Source organism: Engraulis encrasicolus, chromosome 2, assembly GCF_034702125.1.
Source record: "Engraulis encrasicolus isolate BLACKSEA-1 chromosome 2, IST_EnEncr_1.0, whole genome shotgun sequence".
NCBI lineage: Eukaryota > Metazoa > Chordata > Actinopteri > Clupeiformes > Engraulidae > Engraulis > Engraulis encrasicolus.
This window is the reverse complement of record NC_085858.1, coordinates 44,591,928-44,613,653: the sequence shown is the minus strand read 5'-3', so window position 1 is coordinate 44,613,653 and position 21,726 is coordinate 44,591,928. Positions and strand designations below refer to the sequence as shown.

The 21,726-nt window shown below is 41.0% G+C and overlaps 2 protein-coding genes across 2 annotated transcripts; one reads left to right on the top strand and one right to left on the bottom strand.

Moving 5' to 3' along the window:
* On the bottom strand, positions 1-2,214 carry LOC134464882 (GTPase IMAP family member 4; the record flags this gene model as incomplete). The annotated part of the gene is made up of 4 exons (XM_063218180.1): positions 1,918-2,214; positions 1,032-1,247; positions 558-650; positions 1-204 (listed from the first exon to the last, which is right to left on the bottom strand). Coding segments are annotated over exons 1-4 (810 nt in total), but the record flags the coding sequence as incomplete, so codon positions are not given.
* Positions 2,215-5,570: 3,356 nt separating this feature from the next.
* sult3st1 (sulfotransferase family 3, cytosolic sulfotransferase 1) lies at positions 5,571-9,521 on the top strand. The gene is given in 7 exon segments (XM_063216150.1): positions 5,571-5,847; positions 6,128-6,202; positions 6,205-6,323; positions 7,175-7,301; positions 7,672-7,766; positions 9,065-9,245; positions 9,351-9,521. Coding segments are annotated over 7 exon segments (855 nt in total). The 5' UTR covers positions 5,571-5,705; the 3' UTR covers positions 9,467-9,521.
* Positions 9,522-21,726: the final 12,205 nt, after the last annotated feature.

The window sequence follows — 21,726 nt, the reverse complement described above, 5'->3', positions numbered from 1 at the left end:
GTCTGCATCTTCCTCTTCCTGCAGCCGCTTCAGCGCCTCCCTCCTCCTCCGGACCTCCTTCTCCTCCGCCCTGCTCTCCTCCTCCTCCCTGCGAGCCTCCTCCTCCTCCATCCTGCTGGCCTCCTGCAGCACCTCCTGGCTGGGGAGCAGTGCCCAGGCGTTCCCCTCCACCATGGCCCGGATCTTGGCCAGCAGCTCGCCCACCTATGTATTGTATTACGTTCATTATGTCTAACTGTTTAATTCAACACTTTAGATTTTCTTTTGCCTTAAGACATGTAAAAGATTTTATCTTTCTACCTGACATGTTTCAACAGTATTACTTCCGTCTTCATCAGAGGGTCACTGTGATGTTGATGTGTGGCGTGCTTTTTAAAAACAGCTGATTTTGTGGAGGGTGTGACCTCCCTGCCCATAATGACAGGTTGGTCACACCTCCTGTTGTTAGTGACCCTCTGATGAAGACGGACGTAATACCGGGGGAAACGGTAATACAGGGAAACGATAAAAACTTGTACATGTCTTAAGGCAAAATAAAATCTAAAGTGCTCGCCCACCTGGTCCTCCCCTCTGCGGTCCTTGCGGTACAGCGCGTGGTAGCCGCCACCACACTGCTCCACCAGAGCCCGGAGCTCATCGTTGTCCTCCACCTGTCACAATGTCACAACAAGGATAATGTAAGTATCAGGAATATACTGTAATTATAAAGGTATTTTTGTAGGAAAGCCTTGGAGTCTTTAAAAAAATAAAAATACCTGTATAATTACTAGTATGGTATGTCCTCTGTTGTACTGTCTTACACATGAATGTCCTCATGTCTCCTTGCCTGTCTCTGTCTATGTCTATGTCTATGTCTAAGTCTTCAGATAGCTTATGTCTATGTCCTTCCATGCTACTTGTATGACCAGTGGATGTATGTAAATGTATGTTGAAAATCCTGACTTCATCAGTGCATGTAAAGAAATGGATAACCCTGTGCCTTAACCAGTGCCATGTGTAAGGAAGTTGACACAAAAGCCTGCTGACTTGACCTCCTCGTCCAGGGTGCAGTCGTGCAGGATGCGGCGGTCTGCGATGGTGAAGAGCACCAGCGTGTGCCGCCAGGCGCGCCGGCCGCCGAACATCTGCACGTGCGCCTCCGCCACCTGCCTCTCGCGCGGCCCAAAGGAGTAGCCCAGCGGCACCACCAGCAGCAGGCCGTGAGGACCCGGCTGACACAGCTCCACGCTGCCACACACCATGTTCTTCTGCACAGTAACACAACATGGAGGGTTAATACAGTATTCCACACACCATGTTCTTCTGCACAGTAACACAACATGGAGGGTTAATACAGTATTCCACACACCATGTTCTTCTGCACAGTAACACAACATGGAGGGTTAATATTCCAGAGTAAACTAATATAACTCCAGATGAATTACTTACAGCACTGTGGAGAGTAAAATTAGGACTACTTTAACAGTAGAGTCAAAAATCAAGCTCCACACTGCCACACATCATCTCTCTCTGCACAGTACAACATGGAGGGTCAATACTCCACACACCATCTCCCTCTGCACAGTCACACAACATGGAGGGTTAATATTCTAGAGTAAACTAACTCCAGATTGATAGATATTTATTTACAGCACTGTGGAGAGTAAAATTAGGACTACTTTAATGGTGGAGTCAAAAACCAGAGCTAAAAAAAGTGTAAAAGTGTACAATTTTACAGATGGCCAGTGTAATTTTAACTTAACAGCAAGACAATTACCCACCCATTTTGCTCTGTGCCACCACCAGTGTTAAATATTTTTCAATCTGTTGAGTAGAATTAACTTATCTGGAAATGCTATTTTTCAGTGGGACCAAATGTTATGTGGAAATTGGTTAATTTCAACTCTTTAAGACTCATAATAACACAGGTGTTTTTACCGTGTGGGCCGCGCCCATGCGGATCGGGGCACCGCGGGGAGAGAACCACTCCCAGCCGGGGGTGTCCACCAGGACCAAGGGCCAGCCGCGCACCATCGCCCGCTTCCGCAGGCTCGCCCGCGTGTTCACGCCGACCGCGTCAAAGGCCCGACGTCCCAGGATGGCGTTGCCTGCAGCACTCTTGCCTGCCTCTCTCTCCCCGATCAGGATGAGCCTCAGCTCGGGGCGGCGGGTGGTGGTGGTGGTGGTGGTGGTGGGCACAGGCGGGGCTGGTCCTGGAGGGAAGGATGCAGCCATCCAGACAATCATGTACTGTGTCTGCGTGTGTGTGTGTGTGTGTGTGTGTGTGTGTGTGTGTGTGTGTGTGTGTGTGTGTGTGTGTGTGTGTGTGTGTGTGTGTGTGTGTGTGTGTGTGTGTGTGTGTGTGTGTTTGCTTACCAAAGAAAAAAACGTAAAAAACTGAATTCCAGGTAAGTCCAGCAAGTCAGAAAAAGAAGAAATTGTGTAGACCTACTACTATGTTGCACATCACAGCCTAAAAGCATTTCCTTCAAATGAAGTAAAAGGCAAAAGCTCATTCTGTCACACAGCTAATACTCTCAGTATTTTTTTGGAATTTGAACTATCTGACAAGACAACGGAATTGTTCTTGCTCGCCCATGCACAGAGGCAATTGAAAATCGAATTAAACAAAGCTGTCTTACTTGGAAGTAAATGGAAACTGCAGTGATATTGAGATAAATTAATTAGTCCTTTTAATCTTGTTTCAGATATAAAATACTACTAGACACCCAGAGGATGTTGGGGGGAGAGGGTGGAGCCTAAGGACACAGACTAAATTAGAATATACAGTAAAGTGAACTTGACGAAGCGCAAGGCGAAACGCGTTGTTCATCTAAATAAAAAGCAGCAAAATTAAGTCCACCAGTGTGTGGTGATCCTTCTTCTTTACTGTGGATTACTGATGACTGCACTTCACCAGCACCTGGAACCTGGCTGTGCATAGGAGTTTCAGATCTTTGTAGAATATACAGTAGTTACATAGCCAAAATATACTATTGGCTACCTTAATGTGATTTCTCTGGTAATTACTTAGCGCCAAACTGGTAAACGAAGAGCAAAACTTACCTTTGGAAGATGTCAGTATATTTGTTTGCTCCATCTCTTTCAGTCTCCAACAGCCCAAAAGCCACCAATGGCAATGCCGCTGAAACAATTGCTACAGAAATCTCACTTACGTCCCATTACAACATTTCAATCTGTACACTTGGATTTAAACACCTCAAACTTTTCTTACACGGTATAGATACGTGGTGGAATACCCTCTCCAGCGGTGTAGTAACCGTCTCTCTTTTCTCTCGGGTGTTGTTGTTTGCCGGATAACACCCTTGCACAGTGTAGCTCTTTCTTTGTTCTACGTGGGTTATCTTTATGATCCAACTTGAGGGAATCCAAAGTTCATCACTCAGAGTTAATTGCAAAGTTGCAGACCATAGAAACTAAATCAAATAAGGCATACGCATATCAAAGGTAAGTGGCATAAACTGCTTTATATGAGTTGGTTTGCTTGGTTGCTATCATCCTGAGGGTCATTAAGATTTGATTCTCTCCACAGGGAAATATTGGGTCATATTGTAACAACACCATCTCATGTCACATGCTCACATCACATGTCTGAAAAGCATTTCAGCTTCCAACAATAGCAAAATGACAAAATGAGTTACATTTCTGTTGGAAGTTGTATTGAATTGAAAATGTGTGACTGTAAATGCTGGTTTTACTACTGATAATAATTAACATGATTTACTGATAATATAATAATTTTTACACACACCCACAGACACACACATACACACACACGCGCGCGCGCGTGCGTGTGTGTGTGTGTGTGTGTGTGTGTGTGTGTGTGTGTGTGTGTGTGTGTGTGTGTGTGTGTGTGTGAGTATATACATATACGTATATGGGTGCAGTCAGTTTGCCAGAAAAAACTCCTGCAAATATGACCTCGTGAACCTCTATCTTCCCCAATACGTTTATCTGTGTAGGCTTACTGATATAGGCCTATGAACAAAACGTTACGAAAGTCCTCACTTGTTTTTGAAACATAAACAAGACAATGTAGGGGGGAATCTCTTTTAACAACGTTGTGTTGTTGGTTGGAGAGTGCAAAAGCCAGGGTTGCAATTTCCTCCTTACATGGTTTATTCCAGCCGAGACTGATATACGCTCAGAGTCTGAAACACAAACTTAAAGGGACACCGTGTGAGATTTTTAGTTATTTATTTCCAAATTCATGCTGCCCCATTCACAAATGTTACCTTTTTCATGAATACTTAACACCACCATCAAATTCTAAGTATTCATTATGACTGGAAAAATTGCACTTTTCATATATGAAAAGGGGGATCTTCTCCATGGTCCGCCATTTTGAATTTCCAAAAATAACCATTTTTAGCTGCAAAAATGACTGTACTTGGATCTTACTAGAACATATTTGTTTATTATTTAGTAAACTTTCATGTAAAGATCAAATTTGGCAATAGGCAGTCCGGTTTCAATGAGCAGCGTAGTTGCAGTACTTTTTTTGACCATTTCCTGCACAGTGTACCTTTAAACAAAGACATTACATCACCCATCAGCTCTGTCGATGTTTACTGTAATCATCATTATATCCCCGAAACGCGGAGCGTCGGGGATCTAATGGTTTTGCATGCACCCCTGCCGCCGCCGCCGCTGCGTCCGCCGCCCTGTTAGGTCTTTCGTGTTAACGCGATAACTTTTGAATGGATGGTTGGATTTGTCCCAGATTGGGTGTGTGGATGCTCTAGGGTGGGTTTATGAACCGATTAGAGTTTGAGGTCAACACTTTCAAGATGACCAAATTCAAGATGGACGAATTTTTGTTTGGCCCCATAACTTCTGACCGGTTGGAAAGATTTGGCCCAGATTCGCTGTGTGAACGCTCTAGGGTAGGTTCATGAACTGTTTCGAGTTTGGAGGTCAACACTTTCAAAATGGCGGAATTTTTATTTGGCCCATAACTTCTGACTGGGTGGATTGATTTGCCCGGTAACACCTTATTGTAATGGTTCACCATTTCAGTGAATCTACCATATTAGGTACAGTGTAAAAATATTTAATACCATGTAATACTAGTGTAATACCAGTGTAACAATATGCAATACCAGGTACAGTGTAATAACCAGTATAACAGTATTTAATACAATGTAATACCACTTACACACAAATACATGATGTAAGTACAAAATTGATACATGGTGTTACACTGGTATGACATGGTATTAAATATGGTGTTACACTGGTTATTAAACTGTACCTAATGTGATATATCCACTGTAAAAGTGAACCATTGAAACAGTGTTACCATTTGCCCCATTTTTCCCTTCATTTTCACAATAAGCCTATGCACGTCATTGATCTATGCATAGATATTAAATATATTTCTTTTATATTTTGTATTTATCATACGTTTATGAAAAGGTGGACGGTAGTGGTCGTAATGATGGGAGACTGGAAGCATCGCGTTTCGGCGATATACTGTCCTTAAGCAGTCGAGGGCGACTGCACAGGCCTAGTTTAATCTTTGAATGACTCAACACCTATTCCTACCCACCAGATGGCAGCAGTGAGTACTGTATGAGCATGAAGGACCACCCCCAGTCCAAAGTCTGACTTCTTTTACTCTCTCCACCCAGTACGGACAGGCTCTCATTGCTGTTCATTCAGCTACAGTTCCCCAGCAGACCGTAGGCCTACTGCTTTAAAGTATGGAAAATATCACTGACTATCTTGTTAAGTACAAAGACTACACTTTTGCAAAAGGAGTCACCACGGCAGAATACATAGACTCACTTCAAAACTTTGAGATCCGAGACAGTGATGTCTTCCTCGTTACCTACCCCAAGTCAGGTGAGCAAGAAACCTGACGTACCATACGTACATTTTCTCAGATTGTGTGTGTGCTGTTGAACTGATAGAATGTGCTCTCTCTCTCTCTCTCTCTCTCTCTCTCTCTCTCTCTCTCTCTCTCTCTCTCTCTCTCTCTCTCACACACACACACACACACACACACACACACACATGTGCGCATACTCTCTCTCTCACTCACACACACACACACACACACACACACACACACACACACACACACACACACACACACACACACACACACACACACACACACCAGGCACAGTCTGGACACAACAAATTGTGACTCTGATCTGCGAGTCTGACTTCAGCGACCCCAACCTTTACCCCAACAATTTTGGCTGGAGTATCGCGAAGGCCGGCCGGACTACTCTCTGCGGCCCTCCCCCCGACTCTTCGCCTCGCACCTCACCCCGGCACTGATGCCCCCTGGCCTTAAGGACAAGAGGGCAAAGGTCAGCTAGCCTGATTATCATCGACTTCCAAATCTCTTCAAGACTTGGTCTGACCTAGATCATACCAATTAACGTTTCCCAAACGGCATGATGGACTTGCCTCCCTTGGTTTGCTCAAAGTTGATTGGTTCCTGACAAAGTGGATGGAGATCCCAATTTTACATTGCTCTTGGCCTGACTAGAGGCAACGCTGACCGTGTTGCGTCACTAGGAGGACTTAGCCTGGCTAAAGGTCAGCCCACTGTACACTGCATAGGGCTGAAGTCAATTTACTTCCTCCAATCCTTTCCTGTTGCTTGTGGCCTTTTGCCTTGCCGTTGTCGCACTCTCTCTGTGGATAAACCAATAATGTTTCCTTGCCGTTGTCGCACTCTCTCTGTGGATAAACCAATAATGTTTCCCAGCTGTGTCAACCAAGGAACAGCAACTTTTTGTGGGGGGCTTTTCACATTCAACATCCCGATTGAGATAATAAACTTTGAATTGTGCTTTTGGCAGTTGAATAAAACTTCAGTAACGAGTCCGCAAGCAACAAGGAAAGGATGAAAGGAAGTAAATTGACATACAGCATGACACTCCCAGTAGGAGCCAAGTCTTTCTTTTTCTTTAGCTGCCTTTGTGTGTGTGTGTGTGTGTGTGTGTGTGTGTGTGTGTGTGTGTGTGTGTGTGTGTGTGTGTGTGTGTGTGTGTGTGTGTGTGTGTGTGTGTGTGTGTGTGTGTGCGCGCGCACGTGCACGTGTGCATGCCTACATGTGTGCATGCGTTCGTGCATGTGTGTAGGCTATGTCCAGAGCATGATGAAGTGTTTTCTCCAGTTTGATATGTAAATATCATTTGTTTTTGCATTTCAGGTTATCTATGTCCTGAGGAACCCAAAGGACAATGTGGTGTCCTACTACCACTTCTGCTGTGCATGGACCACTCTGGAGACCCCCAGCAGCTTTGAAGCATTTCTGCAGCAGTACCTTGCAGGAATAGGTGCAGACAACACTACAGTACACAACCCTATACATTCTGAAGGGGTGACAAAGCTTATTGAATAAATTAAGTTCTACGTACAGTATTTTTTGACAAAGCATTTCATTCAGCAAAAAAAGGGATAATCCAGGCAACTCCAAGAAAAAATGAGGAAGTGAATTAAAAAGTCTTTATTGATTTATGGCTAAAGCATGATTAAAACAGCCAACATGTTTCGACCGCACTGGTCTTCATCAGGGCTTAGTCCGACCTTTTGAGATATCAGCCATCTTGTGTCAAAAAAAGTATTTTATTGACTTGTGCCTAAAACAGGAAATCAGAACAGGATATAAAAATAATGATTTAAATAGTTCATCTTATTTTTTCTTAGTTGGGGCTGGATCCTGGTTCGACCATGTACAAACCTGGCACATGCACAGAGAGCAATACAACATCTTGTTTCTGAACTACGAAGATATGATAATGGTAAGCGTTTCTTTTTTTATCAAATCATGGAAGTGGATGTTGAAATTGTAATCCTAATTTCCTTATTATATAGTTACTGTAATAGTTACGGGCATTTAAAATCTGGGAGACTGCACCGTCAGTAAGAATAGTTGCGTATCTGAAATGTAAGATTAGGGGAAAACAGCAAACCAGCCTCATACTATATCTTTCGGTGTGTGCATGTTTGATTCAACCATTGTACATATGCCAGACACACACACACACACACACACACACACACACACACACACACACACACACACACACACACACACACACACACACACACACACACACACACACACACACACACACACACACACACACACACACACACACACAGACTCCTGATCTGGTTTCCTCTGGTTCCTGTGCAAAGGGGACACACATACAGTAGGCCTAGGCCCTACAAAGATAAGCAGGCCCACCACAGAACACCTTTATAGCCAGTACCAGCAATCAGGGCTGGACTGAGGGAGCAATAAGGCCCGGGCATTTTTGGCTTAATGGGGCCCCTCATAATTAGTGGCGCAGAACTGACTCGCCGGTGGGCCCCGCACCCTCGTGGGCCCCTATTTCCAGAATTAAAAAAAAAAAAAAATTCTGAAAATAGGGGCCCACGTGCGTGCAGGGCCCACCGGGAAATGCCTGATATGCCAGATGGACAGTCCAGCCCTGCCAGCAATGCTTCTTTCAATTCCACAGCCTTGTTGTGTTCCCTTAGGGCATTGACAAACAAAGCTGAGCTGCGTTGACTGAAGCATACACAGTAAAATAATGCTGTGTTAATTCAACACGTACAGAGCACTCTGGGCCCAAATACATTATTCTAGAAGACTCTTTAAGTGTTGATTTAACTCTATTTATTTTTACACTGTGTAGCCATTTAATTACTGCCACCGCATGGCATTGAGAACTTGTAGAAAATAAATGTGCATGAAGGTTGGAGCAGGCTTCACCCAAGAAGTTTTTCTTCTTTTGAGAGTGCTGACCAAAATATTGTAAAACTGAAAAGTGAGAAAAGGTTGCACCATGCATAGATTTTGTATTATAACACCGATGCGTTTCGGCACACTGAGGAAGGCAGAACGAAGAATAAAAAAAAATCTATGCATAGTGCGACCTTTTCTCACTTTTCAGACAATAAATGTGACCTCGGGATGCTTGATTAGAAAAGTAGGTTAGATAATGTCTATGTAAGGTATGGTATATGAGCGTAGGGTCATGTGAACTATTGATTGTTAACTTACTGTAACACAATTCCTCTGTTCCTCTAGGACCTTCACTCGGCTGTGCGAAAAATCTGTCACTTCCTGGGAAGAGACCTGGACGAAGCAGGCATTAACAAGGTCGTGGAAAAATCCACCTTCAAGACCATGAAGACGGATCCAAAGGCCAATTATGAATTCGTACCAGAAAACATCCTTGACAGAACAAAAAGTCGTTTCTTGCGGAAAGGTGAATGTGCTGACTGAATTTTCATCTCCAAAGGTAATCATGAAAATAACTATATTTACTACTCACACTAATTTTGCCTCCCTTGAATCTTATCTCCTGCGACAGGGACTATTGGTGACTGGAAGAACACCTTCACCGTGGCCCAGAGTGAGATGTTTGATCAAGTCTTCCGTGAGAGAATGAAGGACCTGCCATTGAACTTCATTTGGGAGATGAATTAAAAAGCCTAGGTCAAGTGAAGTCTATTTAAGGGCAAGGTATCTGGCTATTCTTAACCAGGCAGGATTTAATACTATTCACATCAGTCAAAATGGACATTGAAACACGGGCTGGAGACTCAGTCAAAGCAATGGAGGAACAGGAACAGGTAGCGGTTTCAAATGGGACTCATGAGAATGGTACTCATTCCTCAGTGGTGTGTGATGTCATGTTGCTGTTTGTTGGAGGGCAGAGCTGAAACGGCAGGGAGGTGTGTACCAGGTATGGCCAGCTGAGGGCAGTATAGCTATTAGAGAATTGACTATCACGGAGTCTCTGGGTAATGATGTACCCCATCCAACTGACCTGCACTCACCGGAACAGAGACTATTTAAAATGACACCTTCTACCCACAATCACATGCCTGATGAAGACCTTGTTGGGTCGAAACGTTGTATGACCTGAATAAATTTTCAAAGTGGAGCCACAATACTTCTATTATTTTCCACTACTAGACGCGCCTTTGTCCTGCACCTGGCCTCAGAGAGGGGATGTGCATCCTCTTACTTTTATGAAGAATTTACAATCACACCATGAACTGCCTCAGTGCTCTGAGGTTGTGGTACCCAATCTGGATATTGAATGCATGTAGGGTATGAACTGTACTTTGCCCCAGGCCCACTGAAAAGTTGTCAGTTGGGTTTTTTCTGGTCTTAGTGACTTTTGTTTTGATTTAATTGTAAGTCATTAGTTTAATTTTAAGATTAATTGTAAGTCATTAAGTCATTGCACTGGCTACCAGTGAGATTTTTTTTCTTCTGAGTTTTTCTTCCGAGTTTAAAACACTTCTCTTCTGATAGTGTAGTATAAGTAATGGCTTAGGCCCTAAATATATTGTAAATATAGTTAGTTAATTATCTACTATCCATAACACAATATAGTTTCTTTTTCTTTTCTTTTCTCTTTCTCTTCTCTTTAGCACATTGAATGACGGTTATGTATAATAATGCGCTATATAAGTCATTTTGATTGATTGATTGATTGTTTGATTCTCTCAACAAACCAGTTTGGGAACTATGGCATAGGCCTATGCTCCGATTATAAACAACATTTATAATTTCCCCTTTCCCAACTATTCCGTGAACTGTGTTCCCCTTTTTTCAGTTGTCACAAGTCACAACTTCGTCAAAAGTATATAAAAAAATTGCCTCTGTAAAAGTATTTCCTGTTCCATCGTTTTTTTTCCTCTCTAGTTTTGCAGATAACATCAGCCTCCTAATGGACACAAACAGGGCTGGACTGGGGGGAGAAATAGGGAACGGGCACTTTTGGCTCAGAATTAGCGGCACAGAACGTTTTTACATTTCTGAAAATAGGGGCCCACGAGAGTGCAGGGCCCACCGGGAAAAGCCCGGTATGCCAGATGGCCAGTCCAGCCCTGGACACAAACATGCTGCTCTTCCTGATCTCAAAAGGCTTTCTTTAATAGCATTTCAATCAATGCATTGCAAGGTCTTGCCACACACAGTCCTTTTCGGGGACATACACGTAGCCTGATTAGCTTATGAATGATGTCTACTAGGCCCTGTGGATGTCTTTAAGCCTCCTGTTGGCCTTTATCCGAGGATCAATAAAGTTACTCTACTCTACTCTACTCTATACCAAATGCAGTGAGACTGAGATGGATGCTGGCTAAGCTTCTCTACCCCTACTATGAAAAGAACATCTTTTCAATGGCATGGATCACAAAATAAAATTAAAAAGCTTAAAGGTTCAATTTGTGATTCTTAGGAATTTATATCCAGAATCTATGCTGCCTATTCATATTTGGCATATTTACTACCACCACCAATTTGGAATTATTCAGTATGGTTTGGAAATGTACATTTTTCATACATGACTATGTGGGTCCTATTCATAGTCCATAGATTCATATTTTTCTGTGTATCCCCTTTCACAACCAAAGTCTAGATCTGTTTGTCAATGCCCCACTGAGATATATAAAATAATAACTTAAAGGTACACTGTGTAAAATGTTTTGTTGTTGATTTCCAGAATTCATGCTATCCATTCACTAATGTTACCTTTTTCATGAATACTTACCACCACCAAATTCTAAATATTCATTATGACTGGAAAAATTGCACTTTTCATACATGAAAAGGGGATCTTCTCCATGGTCCGCCATTTTGAATTTCCAGAAATAGCCATTTTTAGCTGCAAAAATGACTGTACTTTGGGCCATACTAGAAAATATTAGTTTATTACTTAGTAAACTTCCATGAATAGATCAAATTTGGCAATACTGCCGTGCAAAACAAGAACGCAGTAACTCAAAATGGTTGATTTTTTTTATATATTGGAAATGGGCTTTAAACTACCTCATTTGTCTTGTGTCAAAAAATGGTGGTCCAACACCGTCCCATTTTGGAGAAAAATCATTTTGAAAGTGCAAAAATGACCAAAAAGAAGTTACTGCGGTGTTGGATTAAAGGTTACGTCGTGCAAAACAAAAACACAGTAAGTTGGTGAGTTACTGCTGCACTTTCCAATGGGAATGGTTTGGGAGTAGACAGTTATACTAGCCAAGAACGCAGTAACTCCTGCAGTAACTCCTGCAGTAACTCCATGGTGTGGCAGTAATACCAGCCAAGAACGCAGTAACTCTGTTTTTTGTGGCAAAAAGACACACAAATGTTGTTTTTTCGAGTTTTTTTGTGTGCATTAAATTTCTATCCAACTTTACCGACAACACAGTTGTCACGCCACATAGGAAACTCGGTAACACTTTACTTTACGGATCGCTAATAAGGTGTTAATTTCATAGTAATTTCTCAGTAATTTCAGTCTAATTTTATGGTAATAACTGCTTGTTATTAGTAATAACAGCAAAATAACCATATGGTTTCCAGTGCAATTACACTATAATTTATCATTAATAACAGCAAAAATAACCATACAGTTTCCAGTGCAATTATGCTGTAGTTTCTAGTTAATAGTAGGCTAATGGAAACAGCTACTGTGTCATCATAGTAGTTAGGTGGTAGGTATGCCAGTAACTAAACGGTATCAGCCGAAGTAGTTTCATACTAATTAGGCTACATCAGGGCCGTAATGTGCAATATTTCCTCTTGTTATTGCATAGAAACGACCACCCAAGCATCCTTGTATTATTTCTGCTTAATTACCTTGTAAACAATTGAGTAGTTATATGGAAATAAGATAGAATCAGGGCCGTAAAATGCATTATCACCTATTCCACTCAATTTTATGGAAATTACATATTTTCATGGTCTTAAAATGTCTTATTTCTTATTTCCACTCAATTATTTACTTATTATCATTTTTAATATAATATAGACTAGCCTACTATGAAGTGATTCAAGTACACAGACAAACACATTGTGTGCAAAACTTTGTTTATTTTTCCAATCAGTTATGAGATTCATGTTCACTGATGTGAGGTTGTCAATCTGCCACCATCCAGAGGAAGTCCTGTGAACACAAACAAACAAACAGAGAAGTCAACTGCAAGACCGGTTTCACCACGTTTATTTTTTTATGTTATCAATTCACCATCGCTAAATTTGCTTCTGAAATGCAGTACCATGTTAAATGCACGTTGTAAATCTTCCTCAGGCTGACATCGTTGCTGATTTACAAAGGCAAACTCTAGCTAGCACCTAGCTTCAGTCATTGAAAACATGGTGGGCAGAGCTAGCTAGAACTAGTGGTTTCCATTGTAAATGTACCTCTGTAGGCTATGCCATTTCAGCACAAACACGGCTGATAAGACATGTTTGCAATGTATACAGTTAAAATCCTTCAATGCTCAGAGACAAAATGAAAGCAGGTTAAAGCTAGAACTACATTAAAAGTTCGTTGTCAGGAAGCTTACCTTGCCTGGCTCTGCTGCACTGAAGTTGAACTAGCTCGCGGTGGCGGCGAGTCCTGTTGTTGCTAGGCAACGAAAGTTTGGTTACTGCAGAACAGAAGCGTCTCAATCAGTATACTTCTGTACTTCAAGCACACTCGTTCTAGTTGTACGCTGCCCGCTCTGCTTGCAGTCAGAGACGCTGACGCTGACGCTGTTGTTTAATTCACCTTTGGCTAAGGCCCGCCCTAAAGTGCTTTTTGACCAATCACAGCGCAGCAAAAGGACGACCTCGGACAAACCTCGGACAGTTTTGACAGCGCTCCACACTGAGAAAAAAAAATGTTGGATTTACTTAACAAAGTTAAGGCGACCGGGATGCACACAACTATGTTCATTTAGATGTATTGAATACGGTTATGTTGATTTTAATGAACAGAGTTACGTTAGCTTTACTACACATGGTTGCATAGATGTTATTAAATAAAGCCACTTTGGATTTAGCTAACAAAGTTATGTTGGATTTACTTAACCAAGTTAAGGCGACCGGGATGCACACAACTATGTTAATTTAGATGTAATGAATACAGTTGTGTTGATTTTAATGAACAGAGTTACGTTAGCTTTACTACACAAGGTTGCATAGATGTTATTAAATAAAGCCACTTTGGATTTACTTAACATAGTTAAGGCGACCGGGATGCACATAACTATGTTAAGTAAATCCAAAGTGGCCTTATTTAACCCTATCCAGACCGGGCTTTTTTGGCATTCCTGGGACCGGGGGGGGCTCATTTGACCCCCCCCTCATAACTTAGGAACTGAATGGCGTATGACCACCAAACTTGGAAGGGATGATATTCAGCCAAAGATCTATGAATGGCATCAGTTTGGTGTCATTATTGGATATTATGACATCATTATGACGTCATTTCCTGATTTTATTGCCCAAAATGTCACCTCAATGTATTTTCCATCTAACTTGGGTAATGCACATCAATTTTGGTTATTATGTGCTTCAGACCACTTCAAATGTTCACAAGGGTGTCTAATGCTAATGAAAATGTAAAAAAATATGAAAAGTGATGATGATGAGACTTAGATCAGTGATTTTTGGTCAGGCGTACCTGTCAGAAAACCGTTGCCATGGCAACAACAAAAATGATAAGCCTAATCTTTTGGTATCACACTGTAGCCAACTTCATGTTAGGAAAAGTCACAAAGTTTCGTAGTCCTAGCTTTAGTCATTCGGGAGTTATACGACATCAAAGTTGGTGCGGGCACTTTTAGCCCCCCCCCGGTCTGGATAGGGTTAATAACATCTCTGCAACCTTGTGTAGTAAAGCTAACGTAACTCTGTTCATTAAAATCAATACAACTGTATTCAATACATCTAAATTAACATAGTTATGTGCATCCCGGTCGCCTTAACTTGGTTAATTTGGATTTTCTTAACCAAGTTAAGGCGACCGGGATGCACATAACTATGTTAATCTAGATGTATTGAATACAGTTATGTTGAGTTTTTTTAACAGAGTCATGTTACAACACAAGGTTACATTTAAGTTAGTTTTATTTGTCAAAATGCACAGGGCATAAAAACATTTGACTGCATCACCAAAGAAAACATATACTGTAACTGCCCAAAACAAGCGCAATCACATGTGTCAATCAATGTGGTATCAATTTAGACAACTTTTGAACAATATTTAATAAAAACAGCTTTCCCATGTGAATATCATGGAGGATTCTATTTATTTCCATAATTCTATCAAAAATATAAAACTTCCATAGATTGCAAATTATAATTATATTGTAGAAACAAGCAAATAAATACTTGAAATGGCTGTTTTGATGACATTATGGAAATTTAAACTATTCCATGATATTCCATTTTTTTGTAAAGGGCTGGTGTATTGTTAACATATCAAGTTGCACTTGGAGACTGAGTCACTGTTTAGGCATTTGGCAGAATTACAGTACCAATGCAAAAAAGGTGCTTTTGTAAAACGGCTATACTGCAGACAGCAGTAAAAGATGATTAACTTAACTAAGCCCCATGCTCACAAATATTGCCTGCTCAAACATGTTAAGTGAGGACAGACAAAAAATATGCTGTCTTTTTTTATACAAACAAAAAACATAATCAAGCCAACAATCACAAACCAGTTGCACCTCCTGAGATGTTCAACAAATGGCAAGATTTCAGTGCAATACCCAGCAATTTGCAATTTGCCAGCATTACCAATGCAAACTAAAATGCTAACAGCATAAAAAAACAAGCTGAAAGTAAACAGTAAAAAATACACATTTCTTGCTCAGAAATATTGTCTGATTCAGCATGTTAAGTGAAGACTGGCACGAACCATTTTGGCTTGATTATTTTTGTTAGATTGTATAAAAAAGACAACAATCACAAACCAGTAGCACATAATTCACGACTCCCAAGATTTCAGTGCAACAATTTCCAATGACGTTCAAAAAATGCAAAAGTCTGCCACTCTGACTCATTGTCATGCCTTACAGAAAAGTCTCGTGTTGGCTATAGGAGTTTTTGGCTGGTTTTTACATATCTCTTTTCCAGGTATGAGCCATACTTTTTTGAGCAATGAAACATGGCTAGAGAGTCACAGAGTATCTGTCACTGGGTAACGTTCCTCCGTATGAGACAGTGTGTGTGTGTGTGTGTGTGTGTGTGTGTGTGTGTGTGTACAGTATATGTGTGTGCACACACGCGTGCGCAGACATCTTATCCAACGAGCATGTGAAGTGAGGACTGACAGGAACCATGTTGTCTTTTATATACAAATAAACAAAAATATAATTCAAGCCAACCATCACAAACCAGTAGCACCTACTGGGAGATGTTTGATGACTCCCAAACCTTCAGTGCAATACAGAAGTCACTTTGACATGTGGCAGCATTACCAATGCAAACAAAAGTTGTTAGATTGTATAAAAAAGACAACAATCACAAAGTAGTAGCACCTACTGGGAGATGTTTGGCTGACTCCCAATATTTGTGCAATGCCCAACAAGTCCCAAAGACGTTGAAACAGTCTACATACAAAAGGTCTACCACTCTGACTCATTGTCATGCCTTGCAGCAATGTCCCGTGTTGACTAAAGGAGTTTTTGACTGCTTTTTACAAGTCTCTTTTGCAGGTGAGCCTTTTGAGCAATGAAACATGGCTTGAGAGTCACAGAGTGTCATTCACTGGTTAACGTTCCTTGGTGGCATTCCATCCAATTTCACCTCATTAGACAGTCACCACCAATTTAGATGATCAGCAATGATGTTCGTGTGCGTGTAAGTGTTTGTGTGTGATCCAAATAGCACTGCATACCTATGTTGAGGGGACACGTTGAAAAAAGGAGGAGCCAGTTTTGGGTAAAGACAATTCAGGCAGTAAATGAGGTGCAGTAGCGCACACGCATTTGCAGTGTTCCACAGACCGTGCAGAACTCCAACCCCTTCGATGACGATTCCAAAATCTTCAGGATCCTCATCGGGCTCTGCTCCCTCATGTTTTATCACATAGATTAGCATGGTGATGGCCTCCATCCCACGGGTGGCCTCAGGATTAACATCGTCCTGACAGTGACATGGAACATACAATTAGTTTTCTTTAACACACTTTTTTACCATTACATTACAACATACCATTACAATTACATAGTTTACTTGTTAGTGAGTATGCAGGTGCTGGTATTATAATCAGAATATCATGAAAGTCCTGAATATTTTATTCCCCTCATTTCATAAAGTGAAACCAAGCTATGGTAAAGATGCATTACATACAGAATGAAATATTCTTAACAGTTATTTCTTGGAAATGCATCACTAATGGAGTTATAAAGAGTTCAACCGTGTACTGACCACATAGAAATGAGAATATGATTCAGAAGCTGTTTATTACACAGTCATTCATTGATTAATAACCAATATCTAATATTAATATCTAATTTTCAGATATGCTAAATTTAGCATTTTCATCATATGTGAGCCAGTCAATTAAACCTTCCAATGTTTAACTCCATTTGTAACAGATTTGTACAAGAGGTAGATTTCACTTTCTGAAATCAGATACAATATTCAACTTTCATGATATTCGAATTATATGACCTCCACCTGTACAGATACAAATCATAACAAATCAGAAGGGGGTCAAATAGTCTTTCTCCACCGTAGCCAAAATTTCAAATTGGCAAAAAGTAGTATGTTAACATTACTTAGATAAGATCCATACTCTTAATTAAAGCTTACCTGGTGGGTCCTTATAAAGCATTCAAGCTGATTATTTGCGTAGACACATAGCCCTTCGCGGAGACATTGTCTGCACATCTCACCACTGTTATTCTAAGCGAGAGAGAGAGATAGAGAGATAGAGAGGAGAGGGGTGGGAGTTTCAACATTTTTCAATATTTTGCTAAATTCTTCCTTTAGATTCTGCCTAGGGGACAATCACAGACAATCACAGAATAAATGGAAGTCAACAGAGTGAAGACGCTTCATGACCAGGCTAATATGGCGGTTCAAAAGCCAAACTAACCCCAATATTAAGGAATAGGCTATATATGAAAGAAGTGAAAGCCCATTGGGAAACTCCAACTCCCATTGTCATTGTGACACAGCACTCCACAGCACACAAGTGAACACTGCACACTGCACACAACGAAATTGCATTTATGCCTCACCCGTGCAAGGGGGCAGCCCTCAGTGGCGCCCCATGGGGAGCAGTGCGGTGGGGCGGTACCATGTTCAGGGTACCTCAGTCATGGAGGAGGATGGGGGAGAGCACTGGTTGATTACTCCCCCCACCAACCTGGCGGGTCGGGAGTCGAACCGGCAACCTCTGGGATGCAAGTCTGACGCCCTAATATATACTGTACAATATAGGTACATTATGTCACAGACTGAAGTAACTGAGTAAACCCCTCACATTTTTGCAGATTTGTAAGTATATTTTTTCATAGGACAACATTAAAGAAATTTCACTTCGACACAATGATTAGTAACCTGTTCACAACATATATAACTGTGTAAATTTGATGTGAGGGGTGCGCTCACTTCTGTGACATACTGTATAGGATATCTAAGCTCATTGCAAAACCTGACCTTGGGGTAGTAAAGGGGAAAGAGAGGTTCATATTTCTTAATGTGAAAAGGTCACATAATTCAACTATACCTTGTCCACGGCTGCTGTGACCAGTCTGAGTTTGCGTCTTGCTTCACCCCAATTATTTCTGAACACTTTCACTACGCTATCAGAGTAGCCATCTAGCTTATTCGGTATTCACCTAAAAGAACACAAGACAAACAAATATCATTTATAAGGAAATTAACCCACTGCTGATCCCCCTTTGACAAAATGTTTCCACATTTGAAATCAGATGCTGACAAACTGTGACAAAGGCCTTAACAAAAGTGTTAACTGGATTAGTCTGTACAGTGAAACGGCAATACTATTCCTACTATTATTCCTACAGGAAATACAGGACCTTGATCCTTAAAAAAACATACACACACTTCAACATCTCCATACAGTTATTGAGCAGAATGAAGCATTAAGTTATTAAATGGGTTGAATTATGAGTTGTAATGTTTCACTCCCTGTGTAACAAGTACAATGGTGTAAATAGGTTTCACTTTCTGAAATCAGTGACAAAGAATATTCAACTTTTTCCACAATATTTGAATTAAATGACCAGGGCCAGTAAGGATGCACAACAAGGACAATATAATTACCTCACTCTCAGAAAAAAAGAGCTGGCTGTCTGCATTTGGGCTCAGTGATGAAGGGCACCTCGGGTAACTTTCTGCCCTCTGTAGGGAAATGTTATATGCACAATTAATATCAACTTTAAACTGATAGTATCTAGGTTTTACTACTAATTAATATTTAAGACCAGATCCAATGCAATAGTTGGAATTCAGAAATGCAGGGTTTATTGGCTTGAGAGAGGGAGAGGGGAGGCCATTAGGCCCCGAAGGCCTGTCCACAGGCCTCCCCACCCCCTCTCTCCAATGAGGTGTTAACGGTACAGGTACAGACAAAGAAGAGAAGGTAAGAAGGGCAGAACAATGCCAGTGGCTGAACTTAAGAAGACCATCACAGGAAATGAGGTCACATGGATGATGTCACATACAGTGATAGTCTTAGCCAATTGCAATCAGCACCAGTGATTCATAACTATCCCCTAGAGGCTTATTGGGAAGCGAATCTTTATTGCCTCTTACAAACTAAGAGAGTTGCTCCTTCATGGATAAAACAATGCATGGACATCCAAATGTAATGTATCAGATTGGGGACAATATTCAGATTCCGTCAGTCCCCCTTTTGAAGTTGAAATACTTCACATAAATATAAACATATCAAATTATTAATCCACGTATAACTCTAGAAATAGCACTCTGTAAATATTTCGGCAAATAGCACTCTGGAGATTGGTTCCATCAAAAAGTTATCATAAGCAGCATGATATGAAGACAATTGAAATGGACTGTAAGAATTTTGTCATGACAGGATTGCAAACGAGTTGACTCATGTGACGCATGTCATTCAGTTCTTCATGTAAAGCAATGTGAAACGCGTAGTGTGTGCAGACGAGTGTAAAAAGAAAAACTGTAGTACTCTTCTTCTTCATCATCTGGCTCCATCTTCTTCATGTCATGTGGCTTTCGAGGCCAATGCAGTGGACCAGGTCAATGGCACGTTACCGGGAAGAGAGATAGCATCATACACTCAAGTATCTTATTCCGCACACATCAATGTTCACAACAAGCATCAGTGTCACCCAGGAAGATCTCATAGAACATGGAAGAATCAAAACAAGAATAAAATAAAATGAAATGGCAAAATGTGTCAGTGTGGGGACTGTCTCCCCCTTTCCATCAACTTCAAAGACACATAAATACAACACAGAGAAAATTCCTATTTTAAATGGTTGCCTTGAAATGAACAAAAGAAAATCAACAGGTCAGTCTGCCACTGAAGGTGTGAAAAGGGGATCTCTCAGCATGGGCAAGGGGTGCTCCCCCTTTTGACACCTTGAAATCAAAACAAGAAAATAAACTAGTCCATTCAAAACATTTGCCTCGTATAAACTCTTAAATTTCAATCTTAACTCATAACTTTGCTTTTGTGCGAATTCTTCATCTCAAACTCATAGTTAGTCAACTTATCTTCACACAGTCTGCAACAGGCACAGGCAAAGAAGGACAGGCAACAGGCCTCACAAACGTTAACTCATAGGTACAATCGATCACCACCCATCCTCCATTGAAAGTAAACAACTCACTCATCCTCTCCCCCTTTTCCAATCTGTGGGGCATTCCAGCTGTAGCAGATTGGAGAAATCAGAGGAAAACAAACAAACAAAAATTAAAAATGCCAAGGGAGAAAACAATAACCGCCGAGATGTGCCACGCTTATTCACCCAATGTGTCTCAAACAAAGGACCATCTTGTCCTCTCCAGATGTTTGGCTGGGTAATGCCGCCATACATGAACACAGCAAACCTTACTATAGTATTGCTTGGTACACAACTTCTGCTTTCCTCTCAGAAGTTCAACACACCACTGGAATTCCCATCAGTAGATAACCCTCAAGCCAATACAGAAAGTAAGTTTAGATTGTTCAAAACACATCATTTGCGTAATCAACGCCAGCCGTCTTTCGCACTTGGAGACACACGGTTCACACTCGTTGGGGACTCTTTTTTGCTTTCTTTGGCCACTGCACACGTTTCTGAAACAAAGAACAGGAAAAAAACTTGCAACTGCAAAGCAGTATCTTGGATTAAAACTTGAAAAAAAAAAATCATGGGAGGATGGTCTCGAAGGTGGGGCATGACTGTACACTAGAGTTAAGGTTTGGTGGCTTAAAAAGTATCTATGGCAGACTGACACAAAATAAAACAACACTTCTCATTGTAGGCCTATCATGAAAGTGTATTTACCAAAATTATCATCCAATCTAAACAAAACAAAAAAATCGGGGAAAATCTTATACAGCAAATCAAACAAATCACTCATTTGAGTATATAGACAAGATGTTAAACTTAACAAGATTTTGGTTTCTCAAAAGGCCACCATGCTTTTCTTCTCACAACTGCTGTGGGCCAGCTAACTTCCATAACACCAGGCCTGCTTCAGAAGACACAAAACGATTAATTTGGGAAAAGCAACCATCTTGAATATATAATCAAAGAAGACCCACTTGGAATCAGGGAACAGTAAATAAAGCAAAAATGTATCAACTCAAATTCTTGTCAAACCAAAACAACAAATGGGTGAACAGGGTGATATGAACTCACGACCAAATCAAACAAAGAGAAGGGTGAAAAATAAAATGTCATGGCAGAAATTCATACATCTTTCCAAATTCAATTTTTGGTTGGGAATAT